Source organism: Marmota monax, unplaced genomic scaffold, assembly GCF_021218885.2.
Source record: "Marmota monax isolate L192 unplaced genomic scaffold, Marmota_monax_Labrador192_F-V1.1 WCK01_AAM20220418_F8-fsc00006, whole genome shotgun sequence".
NCBI lineage: Eukaryota > Metazoa > Chordata > Mammalia > Rodentia > Sciuridae > Marmota > Marmota monax.
Window position 1 is genome coordinate 18435849 of NW_026693712.1, and position 22357 is coordinate 18458205.

Genomic DNA, 22357 nt, shown 5'->3' on the forward strand with positions numbered 1-22357 from the left:
AACCTAAAATCAAGAAAGTTGTATTTAAATGAGATAAGGAATTACAGGAGATATACTTCATAATTTTGCCTCCTTATGGCATTACATATCATTGTGGCAAAAAAAAAGAAACTGCAGCAGAAAAACCATTAATATTAACCAAATAAATTATATTTGTTTTAAAGACTTTAGAAGATATCAAATTAATTTATATTTTCTTCAGAGATTCTACAGAAAAGCTAAGATATTTTTTCTATACAGTTTATATTGGGTTTCCCCAGGAATCAAACTTGCATCTCTCAGGTTATAATTACTTGTTATCAATTTATATACCAATGAACATTATCATTCTCTGCATACCTGTTGCAGACTGGGAGTTGACATCTGCATCATGAAGGAGTAATAATTTCACAATATCTAAATAACCTCCACTGGAAGCTGCCATCAAGGGAGTTATGTCTCCTTTATTCCCTCGATCTTCAACATTAGCATGCATAGCTAGCAGTACCTTTAAAACAAAAGAACATACACAGAAAGAAATTATCAATTCTTACTATTAATAGTATTTCTAGAGAACATTGAATTGGGGAAGATATTTTAGAGGGATGAGGAAAAATCAAAAGTAATCACTTTTGAGGAAAACACACAAATTTTTACTTTTCATAATGCCAGGTCAGATGCTATATCTTATAATACCATAATATATTAATCTTTAAATAAAGTAAGATCCCATTAGCCATCCTATTATAAAATGTGACTGTTACGGTCAAAGAAGTTGTGTTATAAAGCCAGGTGCAACTCTAATCCCAGAGGCTCGGGAGGCTGAGGCCAGAGGATCATAAGTTTTTCAAAGCCAGGCTCAGCAACTTAGCTAAGAGGCCCTAAGTAACTCAGCAAGACCTGCCTCTAAATAAATAAAAAGGGGTGGTGGGGGTGGTGGCTGGGTTATGGCTCAGTGGTAGAGCGCTCACCTAGCACGTGCGAGGCCCTGGGTTCGATCCTCAACACCACATAAAAATACATAAATAAAATAAAGGTATTGTGTCTAACTACAAGTAAAAAATAAATATTAAAAAAAAAAAAAAGGCTGGGGGGGGTGGGGATATAGCTCAGGTGGTAGAATGCTTGCCTCACATGCACAAGGCCCTGAGTTCAATCCCTGGCACCACAAAAGAAGGGGCGGTGCTGGGATTATGGCTTAGTAGTTAAGGGCCCCTGGATTCAATCCCCAGTACCACTACCCGCCCCACCCAAAAAAATGTTGTGTCATGTTTCAGGTTATCTAACAAGACAGCAGTAAAACTACACTCACTAGATACAAATTAACTGATAAAAATATGACTTTCCCAATATTGCTCTAACACTAAAGGAAAAACACTAAAAGAATTGGGATAATCTGAATGCAATGGAAATAAAGCACTTCTTCCTATTTTATCTGCATATTGTTTCTAAAGAAAAGTTTAAAATATAATTATTATTTCTATCAGTTTCTTATTCATTAGAACTAGTTTTGAGAAAGTGGTAGAAAAATGAACAATGCTCATTGCATGTACAGGCAATAAAATGAATTGTGAAAATTTATATTTTGCCTATTGCCAAAAAGGGAAAAGGGAAGGAGAGAACCTGGCCTTGAATTATAAGTAATAAAAATAAATAAAACATCAAAACCTTTCTACAATTTTAATTACTAAAGATTATTTCTGCTTACTTGTGCTAATTCATAATACCCTGCTGAACAAGCCAAACACAGCAGGCTTTCTCCTTCTTCTGTATGTTCATTTACACTTCTGCCTTCATCTAGCAATTTGCGAACAGCATTCACATCTCCATCTGAACAAGCTTCTGCTAGACTGCGACTGAAAACAAAACCATTCAACAATTACCTGACACAAGAAGACTGAGGATCCTATGATAAATTACATCAAGTATAGAGTCACACATACAAAAATGTTACTACAGAAAGAGAAAAATTATATTGTAGGAACATCTTATTTGCTGAGCATCCTGTCTGCAACTCTAATTATTCACATCAACGAAGCCAAAAAATAAATTTGAAAATAACAATAATGTTATCATTCAAAATTTTCTAATATAATACAATTGATTTTAAATAAAATCTTTTGAAGTATTAGATGCTTCAAATAATTTCCATTTACAATCTTATTTGGTAACAGTGAAGGTGAAAATCTAAGAAAATAATTTTACTATAAAATGACTAACCACATCAGTGAATCCTAAATTTTATTGTGCATAAAATCACCCACATTTCTTATTAAAATGTAGATTCTACAGGAGAAGGGAAGAAGGGAGAACTACTAGAGAATGACTGGGGGAAAAAAACTGTAGATTCTGGTGGTATGGTGGTAAATTCCTGTAATCCCCCCACTCGGGAAGCTGAGGTAAGAGGATCACGAGTTCGAGGCCATCCTTAGCAACTTAGTAGAACCCTGTCTCAAGATAAAAAATAAGAAGAAAGGAGGGGTTCAGCTCCATAGTGCCCAGGTAGAGTACCCCTGGTAAATTCAATCCCTAGTACCACAAAAAGGAAAAAAAAATGCAGATTCTGATTTAGTAATCTGGGGTAGGGTCCAAGAGTCTGTGTTTCTATATACATACATATATATATATATATATATATATATATTTTTTTTTTTAAGTTGTCAATGTGCCTTTATTTTATTTATTTATATGCATTGCTGAGGATTAAACACAGTGCCTCACACATGCTAGGCAACTGCTCTATCACTGACCTATATAACTCCAGCCCCAAGATATTGTATGTTTTTTATAGTTGTAGATGGACAACATGCCTTTATTTGTTTAGTATTTTTTTTTAATGCGGTGCTAAGGATCAAACCCAGTGCCTCACACATGCTAGGCAAATGCTCTGCCACTGAGCTACATCCCCAGCAACAAGATACTGTATTTTTAACAAGCTCTGATGTGATGCTCATGCAATATCTGAGTAGTAAGCAACTAGACTACTACATTAGTAACCCATTTCATTTATTACTTCTCTAGCAGCCAGTTTAGAGTTCACTACTATAACCTCTAGAATAAGTAACTTAGAAGTAGAAACCTGGTTTTCGGTTTGCATTTCTTTTTTCTTTGTACCAGGGATTGAACCCAGGGGCATTTAACCATTGAGCCACAACCCCAGACTTTTTTTATTTTTATTTTTTTTTTGAGACAGGGCCTCATTATGTTGAATTTGGATTTCTTATATACTCTAGTATATATTCCACATGAATGCTCAATGAATAGGAGTTGGATGCAAGAATAAAAAGATCAATTTTATATCTACATAATATACATACATTTATATACTCACTTAAAATGTAATATCCATTCTAATATCCATTTGCTAAGGTTTATAAACTCTTCCAAAAGATATATTTAACCAAAATTGGTAAAATCCAAGGATGTCTAATAAACAGCATTAAACACATACGTGTCCACTTGTCCTGCATTGTGGCTGTTTTCTGCTCTCATCCGTGTCAGTGCAGCAGCAGCTTCATCCAAAGCACAACTAACCGAGGATGTCAATCTCCGGAGTACCTCAGGATCTGCAAAAGCTTTACCATCAGCAGTTGACAACTTGCCAATTCCTTCGTGACCGTCAATCAGGTAGTACAGGGGAAGAAAAGGCATAAAAGTACAAATTGTAATTACATTTCAAAACATCATTTTCTAGGGCAAAGAAAGGACATAGCCCCTATAGATATGGCTAATTGTCAAAGACAAGGTTGATAATTTCAATTCTGCCACTAATGTCAAGACTAAGGCATAACCACCCAAATTTTAGTGCTTCCATCTTCACAATGCACATATTAATTTATCTTCTACCTAACTCCAAATAAAACTTAACAGAATGCTCATTGTTTCAAGTAAATAAGATTTAGAAGTTCACAGTCATACCATAAATCTCTGGTATAGGGTATATGTCTATGGTATTTTTGGTATTAATGAAGGAGATATTTTGTATAGTATGATCCTGCCTTTTATTTTCCTACAGAGAATTAAACCCAAAGGCACTTTACCACTAACATCCTCATTTTTTTTTTTTTTTTGAGATAGGATCTCCCTAAGTTGCAGAAGCTAGCCTCCTATCCAGCCTCCTGAGTAGTTGGGATTATTACAGATGTATAGTCCCACACTTGACCTCTTTTTTTTTTTTAATTATGTATGCTTAAACATCTACATGTAGTTATATTACCACAGGGGAAAAGCAAGGAAGTATATATACACCCTTGATAGACAATGAAGGTCTATCTACTTGTTATCTACTTAGTACAGTTCATACTGCTTTAGCTATATTATAATAGGTGTGTATTTAAAATTTAAGTTTTTACCTCTTTTTTTTTGGGGGGGGGGGGTAACCAGGGATTTAGTCTAGGGGTACTTAACCACTGAGCTACATCCCTAGCCTGTTGTTTATTTTTTATTTTTATTTATTTATTTTTTGTGGTGCTGGGGATTGAACCCAGGGACCTGTGCATACAAGGGAAACACTCTACCAACTGAACTATATCCCCAGCCCTTAAAATTGAAGGTTTTAATGTTCTTTTTTTTAAATATTTTATTTTTAGTTGTAGTTGTACACAACACCTTTTATTTTATTTTTATGTGGTGCTGAGGATCGAACCCAGGGCCTCGCATGTGCTAGGCAAGCACTCTACCACTGAGCCACAACCCCAGCCCTTAATGTTCTTTAAAAAAAGAAAAAAAAAAAAAACAACAAATTTATTGAGCACTTCATAAATGCTTACATATAAAAATATTCAACAGTAGGGATGGGATTGTAGCTCTGCGGTGGAGCACCTGCCTAGCATGTGTGAGGCACTGGGTACCACATATAAATAAATAAGTTAAAAATAAAGATCCATTGACAACTAATAAATATATATATATATATATATATATATATATATATATATATATATTTAATAGTATCTGGAGTAAAGATAGATCAAAATATGCATGTGATTAAAATTCTTCTTGACATGGTCTCAATTTTTTCTAAGAACCTCAATGTTAAAGAAAAGAGTATTCTCAGCTCTGCTTTAAGTTAAACTGGTGACAAGAATTTTTTCATGGGCTATGGATCTAGGAGGTAGAGGACTTGACTAGCATGTGCAAGGCCCTGGTTATTCAATTCCCCAATATCACAAAAACAAACAAACCAACAAAATCCAGCTATCTTCCTTAAGAAAGGTTGGTAATGTTTACCATGATCTCATAACTAAAAACACAAAAATAATTCTATAAATTCCACTAGAATGCTATAGGCTCTACACAATGTTCAAAAAGCAAATTAAAATATTCGCTGCACACACACACAAAAATGTTCACTAAACAACTGTCTTAAAGGCTGGGGTTATGTAGCTCAGTGATACAGCATTTGCCTAGCTTGAGTGGAAGCCCTGGATTTAATTTCCAACACCACACACACACACACACACACACACAAACACACGAAAAAAAGAAAAAAGAAAATTTAAATACTGTCTTGCATAGGTCTTAGAAAAAGGCACACTATTTTTAAATATATTTGACAGTTTCTTTGGACACAACATCATATCCATCAATGTCAAGAGTTTAAATTGTTAAAATATACAAAAATTTAAAATTTAATCTTTTCTGATACTTCCTGAAAGATAACTATTATTTTCAAGGTTTATTTTCTCTTTCATAATATAGGTTACAAAAACAAGTCACTCTAAGATATATCTCACTATTTATACCAGTCATACTATAAACCAAAGAAAAAGGGAGAAAGAATGCTTAATGAACCCCAAAAACTCTGAATGAGAATCATGAGGTACACATTAGAAAAAGATATGAGTTTAAAATTCTTAACTGGGGAGATCACAGAATAGTTCTCACAACAGTTCTGTAGCCTAAACCAGAAAGTAATATATACTACCAACCATAAACAAATTTGGGCTTGGCAAGGAACAGAAAATTAGTCCTTATGAGACCTGGAGAAGAGAAACACCTTTCATATTTCTCTCTTATCTAAGCAAAACAAGCGTAACTAGGAGATTCACAAGAGATCCAGACTAGGAGGGAAATCCAACATAATCCATCTTTACATTTTGTTTCTTTTTAATTATCAGTCTTTGCTGTATACTTAAGTATTTTATTCCATCTAATCTTAAGTTTCTATCAGTTTAAAAGACACAAAGACCAAAAGTTAATCTGCTACAAATTATATTATATGCTTTTATGCCACTATGCTTTTCCATAACAGGAGAGTTTAAAGAGTTTCAAGATATTGAGTAAATATTTTCCTAATGCAATGTCTGTTTCTAAGAACAATATAAAAATGCTAATTTCCTTCATGTTTTACTTTTCCCCTAGTCCTTAACTGACAAAATACAAATTTTTCTTATTATTTTAAGGGCTGCTATGATCTTTCTGAATGTTTCTTTAATGTTTATTAAAGTGTTCACTCATAAGCTGAATGAAATTTTCTATACATTTTTAAACCTTGAGTATTCCACATCTTAACAGCATTAATATAGGATAAGGTAAAAATATGGCACCCTAATAAGCGTCTATGCACTTTTTTTTAATGTTATAAATTATTCATCTAGATGAAATTCTTATGTGTGTATAATGTGCATGCATAAATGCATTAAACAAATAAAAGGAATGCTATACAAAGTGAACATATTGCAAAAAGGTCATATTCAGAGATTATAAAAATTTTTGCATTTAGGAGTTAAAATGCCATGAAAACTTTGTATAGCAAATAACGAGCAGATTATACAATATAAAATAATATGTACTATTTTGAGAAGGTATGTTTTTATCACAAATTTTTCTTTTATGATACTTCAGAACAAATAATTGACATAGCTTGACATGTTTTAGTACAAGTTTATATTCTTTTTTTATTTAAATGTCTTTTATGTAGGAACTAGGATTGTAGCTCAGTGGTAGAGCAACTGCCTAGCACGTGTGAGGCACTAGGTTCGATCCTCAGCACCACATAAAAATAAATAAATAAAGGTATTGTGTCCATTTACAAATAAAAAAATTTTTAAAGATGTCTATTAAATAAAAAAGAGCTATTTTTAATTAAGTTATGCACTGATTAAAATGAATAAGTAGGCCAGACACAGTGGTGCATGACTGTAATCTCAGCAGCTGGGGAAGCTGAGACAGGAAGATCGTGAATTCAAAGCCAGCCTCAGCAACTTATTGAGACACTAAGCAACTCAGTGAGGCACTGAGGTGTGCCCCTAGGTTCAAGCCCTAGTACCAAATTAAAAAAAAAAAAAACTACAGTTGAGTCACTCATTGCCTTCAGCCAAGAATTTTTTTTTTTAATATTTACCTTCTAGATACCCTAGCCCCAGCCAAGAATTTTTTAAAATATGAAATGTGAACATTTTCTTTAGGAAATAAAAAATAAATTTTACAGTGATTGCATATTTCGTATGTTACATAATTTGAGGATAATCTTGTGTAACTTTATAGAGAGATCTCACTTTATAAAGAGATTAAAACAAATAAAGCAATCAAAAAAAAAGAAAGTACCTGCTGCTTCAAGCAATGCTTCTAGTCGTGCCTGTGTCTCTGGATCCACAGTGCGTAAGTCTGCTCCTTCTGCAGTACTCGACAAGAAGATCTCTGATGTTGTTTTAAGCACTGGGTTATCCAAGTCTTCTTGGTCCAAAATAAATGATTCAACCTATTGAACATGCAAAATCCAAAAAAAAATTATCAATATGATTAGAACAACTGTAAAGTAATACTATGTCTTCTTTGGCTGGGGATGTGGCTCAAGCGGTAGCGCACTCGCCTGGAATGCACGCGGCGCTGGGTTCGGTCCTCAGCACCACATACAAATAAAGATGTTGTGTCCGTCGAAAACTAAAAAAAAAAGAAATATTAAAAAAAAAATCTCTTTCTCTAAAAAAGCAAATAATAATAATATGTCTTCTTATATAATCAGTACTTTTAGAAACATGGGGCTATATGGTCACAGACTTTGAGGACGCATTCTGACTATCAAGTAATCTTCAAACATAACAGGTAAACCCAGACATACTAGATTAAAGTTTCCTGGAGAGCACTCTATCTTCTATGCCTAAGCAATACTTTTACTGAAATAAATACATGAACATAACCCCTAGGAAGATGTATACTGTATACAGCACTAGAGAGTTGCTTTTTTTAAAAAAAACTGATAGCACAGATAGGTCATTAAGGTATAGTTTTCCTCTCTACTAAATAATTTATCCAATTTCTAACCCCGAAATAAAAGTCTTAAAAACACACTACCAAACACCTGGAGTCCTATAGATAGAAAAACTCCATGAGTTTAGAAACAACACCTATTTGTTCACTGTTCTATCCTCTGGGACTAAGAGTACCTGGTACATAGCAGGTATTCAATACATACTTGCTGAAATGAATGAACCATATAAGCAAAAAAAAAAAAAAAAAAAAAAAAATCAACATACAAAATTAAGTTAATTCCAAGTGAATTTTATTATGCACAACCTCCCTGGTAAGCAGTTTGAAAATTTGTTAACAAAATATGTTTTAAAACTCATGTCCTTGCTGGGCACTGTAATTCCAGCAACTCAGGAGGCTGAGGCAGGAGGACAGCAAATTCAAGGCCAACTTTAGCAACCTGGCCAGACCCTCAGCAACTTAGTAAGACACAGTCTCAAAATAAACTAAAAAGGATTGGGATGGATGTAACTCCATAGTAAAGCATCCCTGCATTCAATCTCCAGTACCAAAAAAAAAAAAAAAGTACAAACTCATGCCATTTGACTAAGTAATTCCATTTTAAGGAATCCATTCTTTAAAAAATTATCTGAGGTGCTGGGGTTGTTGTAGCTCAGTGGTAGAGTGCTTGCCTAGCACATATGAGGCACTGGGTTGGATCTTCAGCAACACAAAAAAATAAATAAATAAAATAAAGGTATTGTGTCCATCCATAACTTAAAAAAAAAAAGAAGGACTACTAAATTTTTACTAATTGGTGGGGGAATGCATATAACAGGGATTAAACTCGGGGGCACTCAACCACTGAGCCACATTCCCAGCCCTGTTTTGTATTTAGAGACAGGGTCTCACTGAGTTGCTTAGCACCTCACTGCTGTGGAGACTGGCTTTGAACACATGATATTCCTGCCTTAGCCCACCCCCGCCACCCAAGACACTGGGATTACAGGTGTGCACCACTGCACTCAGCCTGTATTTCTGCTATTAAAAAAAAAAAAAATCTGAGGGCTGGGGTTATAGCTCAGTGGTAGAGTGCTTGCCTGGCATGTGTGAGGCACTGGGTTCAATCCTCAGCACCACATAAAAATAAATTTAAAAAAAGTTACTGTGTCCATCTACAACAACAACTAAAATTATCTGAAAGCCAGACAAAACTTAATGAGCACAGATGTTCACTGTAACAATAATTAAAATTCCAAAAATGAGAAAAATAACTACAATAAAGAATTTGCTAGATATATTTTGTACATTCACATGAGGAATGATTTTGTACCCATTAAAAACAATGTTTTTAAGCAGATCATAGTGGTGCACATCTATAATCCCAGTTACTTGGCAGGCTAAGGCAGGACAATTGCAAATTGTCCACTTTCAGTAATTTACTAAGACCCTGTCTCAAAATAAAAAATAAGGGGTTGGGATTGTAGTTCAGCGATGGAGTGCTTGCCTAGTACGTGCAAGGCACTGGGTTCAATCCTCAGCACCACATAAAAATAAATAAATAAAAGTACTGTGTTCATCTACAACTAAAAAATATTTTTAAAAACTTTACAAAAATTAAAAAAATAAAAGGGATGGGGATATAGCAAATTTGGGTTCAATCTTTAGTATCACCACAAAAAAAAAACAAACAGATTTTGAAAACATATTAAATGGCACAGGAAAATATTAATAAAATTAACTGAAATCCGGCCGGAGATCCAGAGGAGAGACCCGCCCACCCCACCATACCGTGGCCAAGAGATCCGGAGGAGAACCACCCCATACTGGGGTTCCTTATTCAAAAAAGTGTGGCTCCACAGCCCAACATCAGAGTACATATAGGCTTGAGGATGCCACTACCACAAAACTGAGATATGGCTGCTTCTATCAAGTGACAACAATAAGGACCTGGTAAGGCATCACCAAGGTCCCTGTGGGCCTGGCTGCACCAGAGGATTCTCTCTACTAGGGGTGCTAAATGTTATCCTGTCTTGCAAGGGTTGCCTATCTCATTTCTCCTATTAACAGCCAACTTCTAATGATTACCCTCACACTTGTCATATAATTTAATACCTTCATATTCTCATATCCTACCTCATAAACACCTCAGCCAACCCCCCAGTACCCCCTTCTACCATTAGAAACTGTAAACCATTATGCAAACCTATTGACTATATGGTAGAAGTTAACCAAACTCATCATTTCTGATTATAGTGACAAAACTAAATGTAAAAATGGAAGCTTAATGATATATGGCTGCACGTTGGGTACATTGAGTGCTGTAAGATTGATCTCTCCTTTAAAAGTGAGGTATTGGGGGACTGGGGTTGTGGCTCAGCAGTAGAGTGCTCACCTAGCAAGTGTGGGGCCCTGGGTTTGATCCTCAACACCACATAAAAAATAGATAAATAAAACAAAACTACTGTGTCTAACTACAACTAAAACAATTTTTTTTAAAAAAGTGAGGTATTGTAATCTATAGGGACACTATAAGACAATAGGGCAGAAGCTGTAATACCTCTGACCCACACTGCAAGAGAGGAAGACACATAGACATCATGTAAAAACAAGGGAGGAAAGTGCCCCAAACAAACCAAGATACTACAACAATAGAATCCATAGAGAGTACAGCAGGTGAAATGTCAGAGGAGTTCAGAATATACATAACTAAAATGATCTGGGAATTAAAGAACAACCTAAGTGAGCAGATACAGGCAAAAATGGATCACTCCAACAAAGACATAAGAGAACAAATACAGGTGACCATGATCACCCCAACAAAGAGAAAAGAGCAAAGACAGATTGCAAGAGATCACTTCAAGAAACACAGATACTGGGGGCAGGGGGGGAGGCAGAACAGAAACCCTTGAAATGAAAGAAACAATAAGCCAATTAAAAACCCCAGTAGAGCGCATCACCAACAGACTAGATGACTTGGAAGTCAGGATCTCAAACAATGAAGACAAAATAAACAATCTTGAAAAAAAAGTTGACCTTTATTGTGAAGATGGTAAGAAACCATGAACATTATGGGATACCACCAAATGACCAAATGACCAAATTTAAGATTTACTGGGATAGAGGAAGATTCAGATATTCAAACCAAAGGAAAGCACAATCTCTTCAATGAAATAATATTTGAAAATTTCCCAAGCGTGAAGAATGAAAAGGAACATCAAATACAAGAAGCTTACAGGACACCAAATGTACAAAATTATAACAGATCTACACCAAGACACATTATAATGAAAATGCCAAGCATACAGAATAAAGATAGAATTTTAAAAGCCACAAGCAAGAAAAATCAGATTACCTACAAGGGAAGACCAATTTAGATCTCAGATTTTTCAACCCAAACTCTCAAAGCCAGGAGATCCTGGAACAACATACCAAGCTCTAAAAGATAATGGATGCCAACCAAGAACCTTATATCCAGCAAAACTAAGCTTCAAATTTGATGATGAAATAAAAACCTTCCATGATAAACAAAAGCTAAAAGAATTTATAGCAAGAAAGTTTGCACTACAGAACATTCTTGGCAAAATATTCCACAAGGAGGAAATGAAAAACAATGAAAATGTGCAAACTACAATAAAGGAAAAGCCAACCAAAGGAGAAACTAAGTCAAGCTAAATACCAAAAATAAACAAAAATTACAGGTAATACAATTCATATATCTTTCAACCATTTTCAATAAATTTTACACATAAAAATTTTAACTACAATATCATCTAATTTTTCAGGTTTTTGTTTATTTTGTATTTTTTGTTTTCCATTTCTCTTCACAAAATTACACAAATATTTTCTTTAAAAGTTTTAGCATTTTATACATTATATTTTAATATATAATTAATCTGGTATGTGTACATATATTACCTGTGATATGAGATGAGGTATATTTTACTTTCTTATAATTATAAAAAACCATTATTCAAGATTCAAGGGTGAAAAAATCAAGGGTAAAAATTTTTTAATAAGGTGTTTATAAAGGTAAGGGCAAGGTTGAGGGAAACCAACAAATTTTATGAAACACCTTTCCTTCCATAGACTTGGAGAGGTAGGAGGTGAAAGAAGAGAGAGCCATTATGAAAAACTTGTAGGAGAAGGTGAACTAACTGAAGTTATTCCTACCAAAAGCAAGAAGAAACCAACTCACAGTCTAATAGAGTCTTATAGGGAAGAATAAAGTACCTCACACTACTCTTGTATATTCTAAGTTCATCTCTTTGGTGTCCCTTTCTGATGGAACTCAACAAGAAACCACATGACAAGGGGACTTATCCTGCAGCCTACAGCATATGTCTCACCAAAAGGTGAAAGATGGAGAAAAAATCCAATATGGCAGCCATTGGTTACGTGAGGCTACCGAGTATTTGAAATGTGTCTACTCTGAATTGAGGTGTGCTATGTGTTAAATAAACATTAGGTTCCAAAGAATTACTAGGACAAACAAAATGAACATGAAATGTCTTAAAAACAATTATTTTCTGTGCAAATTATGTTGGTAATCCATTGGGTTAAATGAAAATATATTAAAATTAATTTCTCTATTTGTTTAAAAAAAAGAAGAAAAAGAGAACACAGTAACATATTCTGTATCTTGACTGTAGTACTATACATCCATATTTATGTTGTCATTTTTTATATTGTGTTGTCAAAATCCATATAACTATAAAACAAAATAGGGCAAATTGTACAATACAAAAATTATATCTCAGCAAATATAACTTTAAAAAGAAATCTAGTTCATGAAGTGTTTTAACAGTATTGGGCACATACTAACCACCTGATAAATAATAGCTATTGTTATAACTGATTAAAACAACCAGCATCACACTGTTTCATAGTGGGGTAGGAAAGGAGAGCATGGGAGCATAGGGCAAAGGGGTGGGAGGGGAAGGGAGGGGCATGGGGTTAGAAATGATGGAATGAGATGGACATCATTATCCAAAGTACATGTATGAAGACAAGAAGGGTGTGAATATACTTTGAATACAACCAGAGATATGAAAGATTGTGTTCTATATGTGTAATATGAATTGTATGCATTCTGCTGTCATATGTAACAAATCAGAATTAAAAAATTTAAAAGTAAATTAAAAAATAAAAAATTAACTGAAATCCACAAAATATTATGATCCTTATTTTGCTAAAAGGACATGTGTGCATGCATGTAAATTTGAACATATGCATATTCACGTTTACACTCCTAAATACAGGTCTGTATACCTATATGTCTATAATATGTGAATAGCATAGCCAGGTAGGTTAACATATTTATAAACACATTTTAAAAAAAGAAACAGAAAGACTAAGTACTTCTTCCAGGACACAGCTAATAAATGGCAAAATCAGATTTCAAACCCAGACCATATGGGTAGAGAGTCCCATATGGTTAAGTGCTGTTAACCATCCCATGTGGTTAAGTGCTGTTAACCACTGGGATATTCTATTCCACACATTTTACAAAAGACCACGATATTTGGAATTCAGTATTTGAGATATTTGGCTAGTTGATTGTGGGAAGCCATTCTCGCACATGATTGGGCACCTCCCTGATTGGGTGTGAGGCGTCTGGCCAAACTGTGTCGGAGCTATCCCCACCCTCTCCAGGTGCGAGAGCCTGTCCATGTGGGGGTGTGACTGACACTGACCCTGAGATCAATCACTGACCCTGACCTTGGAATGCTGCCCCCCTTGACCTTCATTGGATGGAATTTTCCCCTGAATTTCTTGTTCCCCAATAAAAGGCCACTCCCTGGCATTCTCTCTCTCTCTCTCTCTCTCTCCTGCTAGTCCTGAGTAAGCCTTGCTGCCCCACCGAGCGAGAGGGAGGGCCGTCTCGGACCTGGTCAAAGAAAAAGGTAATTGAGTCTTGTGTGTTTATTTCGATCTCACTAGTTAACTTCTATGCTATGAACCTCTTGTATGAAACCAGCATGCTGGTCGCACGGTGGAGTTGATAATCTATTTTTGCATTGGACATTAAATAGATACCCTAATAAACACAATAAAGTTAAAATAATTTAGATATATTTCATTAGTAGTGATGCACTAAGTCATGTAAAATACTGCAACACACTTTAACATTTAATTATATTCAAAGATAATATCCTAGTCCATGCCAATAGATATATTAGATAATCAGCTGTCGATGGCCTTGAAAGGCACCTGCTTATACTAAGAGCTTATTGCAAAGCTGAGAAATTATATTTGCACCAGTTGGGAACATAAATAAAACCATCATTCTAGTGGGAACATTCTAGAATGTTTCTTATGAAAGATAGTTACATATTAACATTTCTATTTTATAAATAATATATGTTCATAAAACATTTTAAAAATCCAAGTTAAGGAATTTCAGTCCTCTCTTTCATTTTCCCAATATTTGCTAAAGGTTTATTATATACAAAGCACCATGAGAATATAAAAGAAATAAAGGCTTCAATTATTATAAAAGGCTTCAAAGAAAAACACATGGTACAACTATATGCATTAAGGAGCAAGAAATCACTTCCAGCTCTAGTAGGGTTTGAAGGATGCATATAATTTTTATAGATGATTAGGCATAAGGGTGGAGGAGGGCAGGAGAGTAAATGTGTTTCAGTTAGAGGAAAGGAGTGAAATAAAAAATGAGAAGATGAATTTGAAAAGTGATGAATGATCTAGTCTCAAAAAAATGTAAGGTTCTTCATGCACTGCTTGTAGAAACATAAATGGTGCAGTCGCTATAGAAGACAGTTCAAAAGTTAAACATAGGGCTGGGGATGTGGCTCAAGCGGTAGCACGCTCGCCTGGCATGCGTGCTGCCCGGGTTCGATCCTCAGCACCACATACAAACAAAGATGTTGTGTCTGACGAAAACTAAAAAAATAAATAAATATTTAAAAAAAAAAAAAAAAAAAAAAAAAAAAAAAAAAAAAGTTAAACATAAAATTAACATATCACCAGTTATTCAACTCTTAGATACAAACCTAAGAGAACGGAAAACACAATATTCATACAAAAACTTATACACAAATGTTCACAGCTACATTATTTATAATAGCCAATAAGTGGGGGAGGGACCCCAAATGTCCATCAGCAGATAAATGGGTAAACAAAATATGGTATATCCATACACTGGAATATTATTTTAAAAAGACTTAAAATACTGGGCTGGGGATGTGGCTCAAGTGGTAGACCGCTCGCCTGGCATGCGTGCGGCCCGGGTTCGATCCTCAGCACCACATACAAACAAAGATGTTGTGTCTGCCGATAACTAAAAATAAATAAATAAATACATATTAAAAAATTCTCTCTTAAAAAAAAAAAAAAAAAAAGACTTAAATACTAAGACATGCCATAAAGTGAATGAACCTTGAAAATACTATGTTTAGTGAAAGAAGTTAGACGTAGAAGTTCACATATTGTATGATTCTATTAACACGAAATGTCCAGCAAGGGCAAATCCATACAGACAAAAAGTAGATTAATGATTGTCTTGGGAGTAGGGGAAAGAAGACTGTTAATGAGTCTGTAGTCTCATTCTGAAATGATAATGATGTTCTGAAATTAGACAGTGGTCATCTCTGTACAATCTATGAATATACTAAAAAACATTGCAATGTAATTTTAAATGCTAAATTTTAGGAATGTGAGTTACACCACAATTAAAAAATGACATAGTATACCTAAGATATAACTATGGCAATAAGAACAAATATGGATGGATTTGAATAGATCATGTAAAGGGTAACATATTGTTCATTTGCCCATCTGAGTCCTACAGCTAAGAAGAAAAAGAACAGCATTACTGCCTTTCTGGGTGTCAAGAACATTAAGAATCATGTTTCTAAACATATTCCTAAGTGTTTGGGAAAAATTAAGTTCAAAAGAAAAACAAAACACAGATACAATCTTTGTCTTTAGAAGGCTTATAACTTCTCTTTGAAAAACACAATACATAAAATAACTCACTAAATTTAATTGTTCTATATCTTAAAAGTAAAGGTAAATTCATGTTTTTTTAAATATATATTTATTTTTTAGTTGCAGTTGGACACAATACCTTTATTTTATTTTTATATGGTGCTAAGGATCAAACCCAGGTCCTCGAACATGCTAGGCAAGCACTCTACCACTGAGCCACATCCTCAGCCCTTAAATTCACATTTTAATAGGCAACAAGACATAATGGAGAGAATACTGCACTAGAAATCAGGAGAATTAGGTTCAACTACAAGTTCCGTATTGTTTCACAATACAGGATCTCAGATTTTTAACCTCAGACGTATCACTCAACCTTTGTGACATTCAATTTCTTCCTCAAAAACAAAGACAAGCTGTGCACAGTGGCAAACGCCTGTAATCCCAGCAACTCAGGAGGCTGAGACAGAAGGATTGCAAGTTTGAGGCCAGCCTCAGCAACATAGTAAGTCCCTAAGCAACTTAGCAAGACCCTCTGTTTCAAAAAAAAAAAATTAAAAAGGGCTGGGAATGGTGCCTGGAATTGTGGTTCAGTGGTAGACCGCTTGCCTGGCATGTGTGAGGCCCTGGGTTTGATCCTCAGCACCGCACATAAATAAATTAAAGATCCGTTTACACCTAAAAAATATTTAAAAGGGGGGTGCTGGGAATGTAGCTCAGTCATAGACCACCCCTAGGTTCAATTCCCAGTTCCAAAAAAATTTTAAATAAAAATAAACTTAAAAAAAAAAGACACTTGTGGGAAGAATCCTAGAATGAATTACAGTTATGCAGAACTCTATACATATATTGCAATTTGATATTCCAAGCAGCATTCAATTCTGTTTACTTTTCCTATCTCTCTAGGGTCTCAAAAGTAAGCCGGTCTCAATGTAGAATCAACAAAAGGACAAAATATCCAGTTATGTTTATTATGTTTAGAAATATTTGAAGGATTGCTTTTGAAAGTTCGTGAGTACCTTACTCACTGAACTTGCAGAAATATACTCTTGTAATTTGTTTACCTCAAAATGTCTAGCCAATCAATATGGAAACTATTTATAGCTACAATTCTGGGTATATATCATAAAAGCTTGATGATACCACTCCTATCCAATATAGTTCTTGAAACTATAGCCAGAGCAATCAAGCAAGAGAAACAAATTAAAGGGATTAAAAAATAGGAAAAGAAGTTATTCAATTATCTATTTGCTGATGAACTAATGACATTACCCTAAAAGATGTCTAAAAGACATCTTTTAAGTGTCTAAAAGACCTAAAATCTCCACCAGAAGACTTCTAGAGCTGATAAACAAATTCAGTAAAGTAGAAGGATACAAGATCAACATTTCTAATTAATAGCTTTCCTATACTCCAATAATTAATCTACTGGGAAAGAAATCAGGAAAACTATACCATTTAAAACAAACTCAAAAAAATAAAATAAAATACTTGAGAATAAATCTAACCAAGCTGGTAAAACATCTCTACAATAAAAACTATGGAACACTAAAGAAAGAAACTGAAAAACTTAGAAGATGGAAAGACCTCCAAGGTTCTTAGATAGGCAGAATTAATATTGTCAAAATTACCAAGTCACCAAACGTTATTCAATGCAATCCACATCAAAACACCAATTTACTTCTTCACAGAACTACAAAAAAAAAAAAGTCCTAAAATTCATTTGAAAGAATAAAAGACCCAGAATAGCCAAAGAAATCCTGAGCAAGAACAATGATGCTGGCGGTTTCACAATAAAGAATCTCAGATTATATACTACAGAGTTAAAACAACAAAAACAGCTTGATATTGGCATCAAAATAGACACGGAGACCAATGAAATAGAAGATACATATAGCTACTGTCATCTGATACTTGACAAAACTGCCAAAAATATGTGGGAGAAAAGATGGCCTTTTTAACAAATGGTGCTAAGAAAACTGGGCATCCATATATAGATGAATGAAACTAGATCCCCATCTCTCACCCTGCACAAAAGTCAAATCAAAGTGTATTAAAGGGGCTGAAGTTGTGGCTCAGTGGTAGAGCATTTGCCCAGCATGTGTGAAGGCACTAGGTTCAATCTTCAGCACCACATAAAATAAATAAATAAATAAAATAGAGGTGTTGACATCTATAAAAATAGAAAAAAAAATTTTTAAAGTGTATCAAAGGCCTAGGAATTTGCAACTGCTAGAAGAAAACAGGGTCAACACTCTCAACATATTGGCATAGGCACCAATTTCTTAACAAGACCACAAAAGCTCAAGAAACAAAAGAAAAAAAAAAATCAATAAGTGGGATGACACCAAATTAAAAAGCTACTGCACAGGAGAGGAAAAGATTGATAGCGTGAAGAGAGAGTCTACAGAATGGGAGATCTTTGTCAGCTGCTCCTCTGAAAGGATTAATATCCAGAATATACTAAGAACTTAAAAAACTTAACACCACAAAAACAAATAACCAATTAATAAATGGGCAAAAAAAACTAAACAGATACTTTTAAAAAGAAGAAATACAAATGTACACGAGAAAATGTTTAATATCTCTGGCAATGAGAGGGGTTGTGGCTCAGTGGCAGAGCACTTGCCTACCATGTGTGAGGCACTGGGTTCGATCCTCAGCACCACATATAAATAAATAAAAAATAAAGGTACATCAACAACTAAAAAATATTAAAAAAAAAAAACTACATTGAGGGGCTGGGGTTGTGGCTCAGTGGTAGAATTCTTGCCAAGCATGTTCAAGGCCCTGGGTTTGATCCTCAGTACCACATAAAAAAAAATAAATAAAATAAATAAAGGTATTGTGTCCAAATTAAAAAATAAATAATTAAGACAAAAACTACATTGATACTTTACCTCACTCCAATTAGAATGTCAATCATCAAGAATACAAATAATAATAAATACTAGCAAGTATATAGGGTAAAAGGTATACTCATACATTGTGGGGGGGGGGGGTACAAATTAGTACAACCATTTTAGAAAGCAGTATGGAGATTCCTTAAAAAAAAAAAAAAAAAAAAAAGCCACCGTATGACCCTCCGTATGACCCAGCTATCACACAGCATTTTCCAGAACTGAAATAAGCATACTATAATGATACAGGCACATCAATGTTTATAGCAGCACAATTCACAATAGCCAAGTTATGGAACCAGCTGAGGTACCTGGCAACAATTAAGGGCTGGGGATGTGGCTCAATGATAGAGTGCTTGCCTAGCATGCATGAGGCCCTGGGATCAATTCCCAACAGCACAAAAAAAAAAAGAAAAGGAAAAAAAATTAACAAAAATATGATGTATACACATTATAGAGTTTTACTCAGCCATAAAGAATGAAATTATGAAGTTTGCTAGTAAATGAATGGAATTGGAAAACATCATGCTAGTGAAATAAGCCAGTTTCAGGGATCCAGTATCTTCTCTCATATACAGACATTAGAGCAAAGTAAGGGAATAAAAGGGGGAAGGGGTGGAACCCATAAAAATAGAGGAAATATCAGTGAAATAGAGGAAGGAGATTGAGGGGAAGGCAGGAGGGACAGAAGAGGGAAAAAATGCAGAATGAAACTGACCAAACTATATACATATATGAATATACCACATTGAATTTCACCTTTATGTATATATCTATAAAGTATCAATTTTTAAAAAATGAAAATAAATAAATGGAAGATCAACAGAGTAGAGGAAAGGGAATAGGGGAAGGGAGGGAAAGAAAAAGCAGTGGGGACTGAAATAGAACAAATTTTATTCCATGCATGTACGACTATGTCAAAACAAACCCCAGGGGCTGGGGTTGTGCGCTCGAGCCTAGCGTGTGTGAGGCACTGGGTTTGATTCTCAGCACCACATATAAGCAATTAAGTAAATAATAAAGGTCCATCATAACTAATAAAAATATTTTTTAAAAACCCACTATTAAGCATAACTATAATGCATTAATAAGAACATTTTTTAAAATCTTGCTGAGGGGCTGGGGATGTGGCTCAAGCGGTAGGGCGCTCGCCTGGCATTGCGGGGCCCTGGGTTCATTCCTCAGCACCACATAAAAATAAAGATGTTGTGTCCACCAAAAAACTAAAAACTAAATATTAAGGACTAGGGATGTGGCTAAAGCGGTAGCGTGCTCACATGGCATGCGTGCAGCCCGGGTTCGATTCGATCCTCAGCACCACAAACAAAGATATTGTGTCCGCCGAAAATTAAAAAATAAATATTAAAAAACACTCTCTCTCTCTTTCACTCTCTCTTTAAAAAAAAAAAAAAAATTCTCTCTCTCTTTAAAAAAAAAGAATCTTGCTGATACAGTACCAAAAAAGTCTCTATGTAATAAACAAGCTAAAAACAAACAGTATACCTAATTAATCTTCATAATACAAATGAGTATAAAAACCTCAGTTTTTTAATATACAGCTAAAGGATCATAGCAATGTGCTTAATGCCTAATAGCTCCGGTCTCTCCACTAGCTATATTCAGTAGTTAATAAATATATTCACCTATAGCAATACTGTTTTTGCCAATAGCAAGAGAATGTATTTCAAGTTCTAAACTTTGCAGAATTGTTCCTCCTACCTTTGATTAGGTATAAGAATAAAAGGTAAAGGAAAAAGAGTGGAAAGAAATTATGTTCCACTCAAACTACCTATTTTCCCTTGCAGGTTATCTCTCCTGAAATGCCACCTGCCAAAAACTTTATCTTCCTCCTCAAAAGTCTTTTTCTTCCCCTCCTTTTTTATACAAGGAGGGTTTCTATTTTTGTTTTAGTTTCAACTAAAGAAACACAAGGGGGAAAAGGGGTAGAGGAGAAAACTATTTCGCCCCATTTTTATCCCATTTGACATTTCAGAAATGACCACTGGATGGCAACAGTGGGAAATTAAATAGTACCAGATAGGATCACCTAAAAAAACTACATCTGTCACCCTGGCCAAAATTCAGTTAAAAAAATCATTTATTAATCTAGCTATGATTTGATCAAGCTTTAATTCCACTTGAAAACAATTTCTATTAAGAAGTACCATAGTTTAAAACTTCAATAATACCAATACGGTTTAAGTCTTATAACAGGAAAATAAAATCTTGTATTACTTGAATCAATAACCAAATGTCACCTTCTCTTCTAGAAATGGTAATTGCTAGCTGACAGAGACAATAAGTTACTAAAAAAAAAATTCTATCACAAAATATGATTCTCAGGTCATGTGGTCATACAAAGAACCAACAAAGAACATCAGACCTATCTCTCAAACATGTCAAAAAAACATTGCTTTTCATAGATTCTCTTTTAATAGACAAATGGATTATGAAACTCTTTACATATTCAATAAACTTCTATTTTGAGTTAGGAACCTGAAAATAGTATCCACAAACTTCATTTCCAGAAGTCTTTAAGAATAACCATCACAATTAGCTAGGTAGTAAATCACTTGCCTATCATGTGCAAAGCCGTGTGTTTAATGTCCAGCACCGCAGATTCCAACTGGAGCTACTAAAAAGTTTTTAAGAAATGACTAAATCTTTGTTGCACACTACCTCTCTCCTCACAAACCTTTCAAAAATGAAATTACCTTAAGAAATTTTAATGGGAAAGTAACCTTTTAAAATACGTAAAATATATGTCCCTGCTAATTTTCTTATTCTTTCTTATCTGGTTTATATTTGAATAGGCCAGTATGTCTTACCATTGTCCATTCAAAAGAAGCTCTTTACTTTAAGTCAGAATCAGTGCCTTACACCAATTTTAGAGTGCTGATGATTTACTATTAATTTGTATTCAAAACAGTAAGAAGGACAGGCCAGTGTTCCAAGAGGTAATTCATATATAATACATACATATGAAAAATCACAAAAAATCATCAGAAACATCATCATAAAATACTGCAATGAAAAGGAACTAACATAAAAGCTTTTCAAGTTAAAAACTAACATAAAAGCTTTTCAAGTTTCATTCTACAAGGAAAACTGTATTCTAAATTTCAGATCCACGAATCCTTTTTCTCCAAAAACAAAGGGGAGGGCTGGTGTTGTGGCTCAGTGGTACAGTGCTTGCCTAGCATGCGTGAGGCACTGAGTTCGATCCCCAGCTCCACATAAAAAGAATTCTATATTCTATAATTCTAAAAGAAAAAAAATCTAAATAAACAAAATAAAGGTATTGTGTCCATCTACAACTAGAAATATTTAAAAAAAAA

General features: G+C 34.4%; 1 protein-coding gene across 6 annotated transcripts in view; it reads right to left on the reverse strand.

The window, feature by feature from the left end:
- Positions 1-22357, reverse strand: part of Ankhd1 (ankyrin repeat and KH domain containing 1) — a 126671-nt gene that overhangs the window by 80422 nt on the left and 23892 nt on the right. For all 6 annotated transcript variants that reach the window (XM_046460029.2, XM_046460028.2, XM_046460027.2 and 3 more), the window contains exons 2-5: positions 7528-7681; positions 3431-3587; positions 1688-1835; positions 340-487 (exon numbers count right to left, since the gene is read on the reverse strand). In XM_046460029.2, coding sequence (XP_046315985.1) covers positions 340-487; positions 1688-1835; positions 3431-3587; positions 7528-7681 — 607 coding nt within the window. The remainder of the gene's footprint in view (positions 1-339; positions 488-1687; positions 1836-3430; positions 3588-7527; positions 7682-22357) is intronic.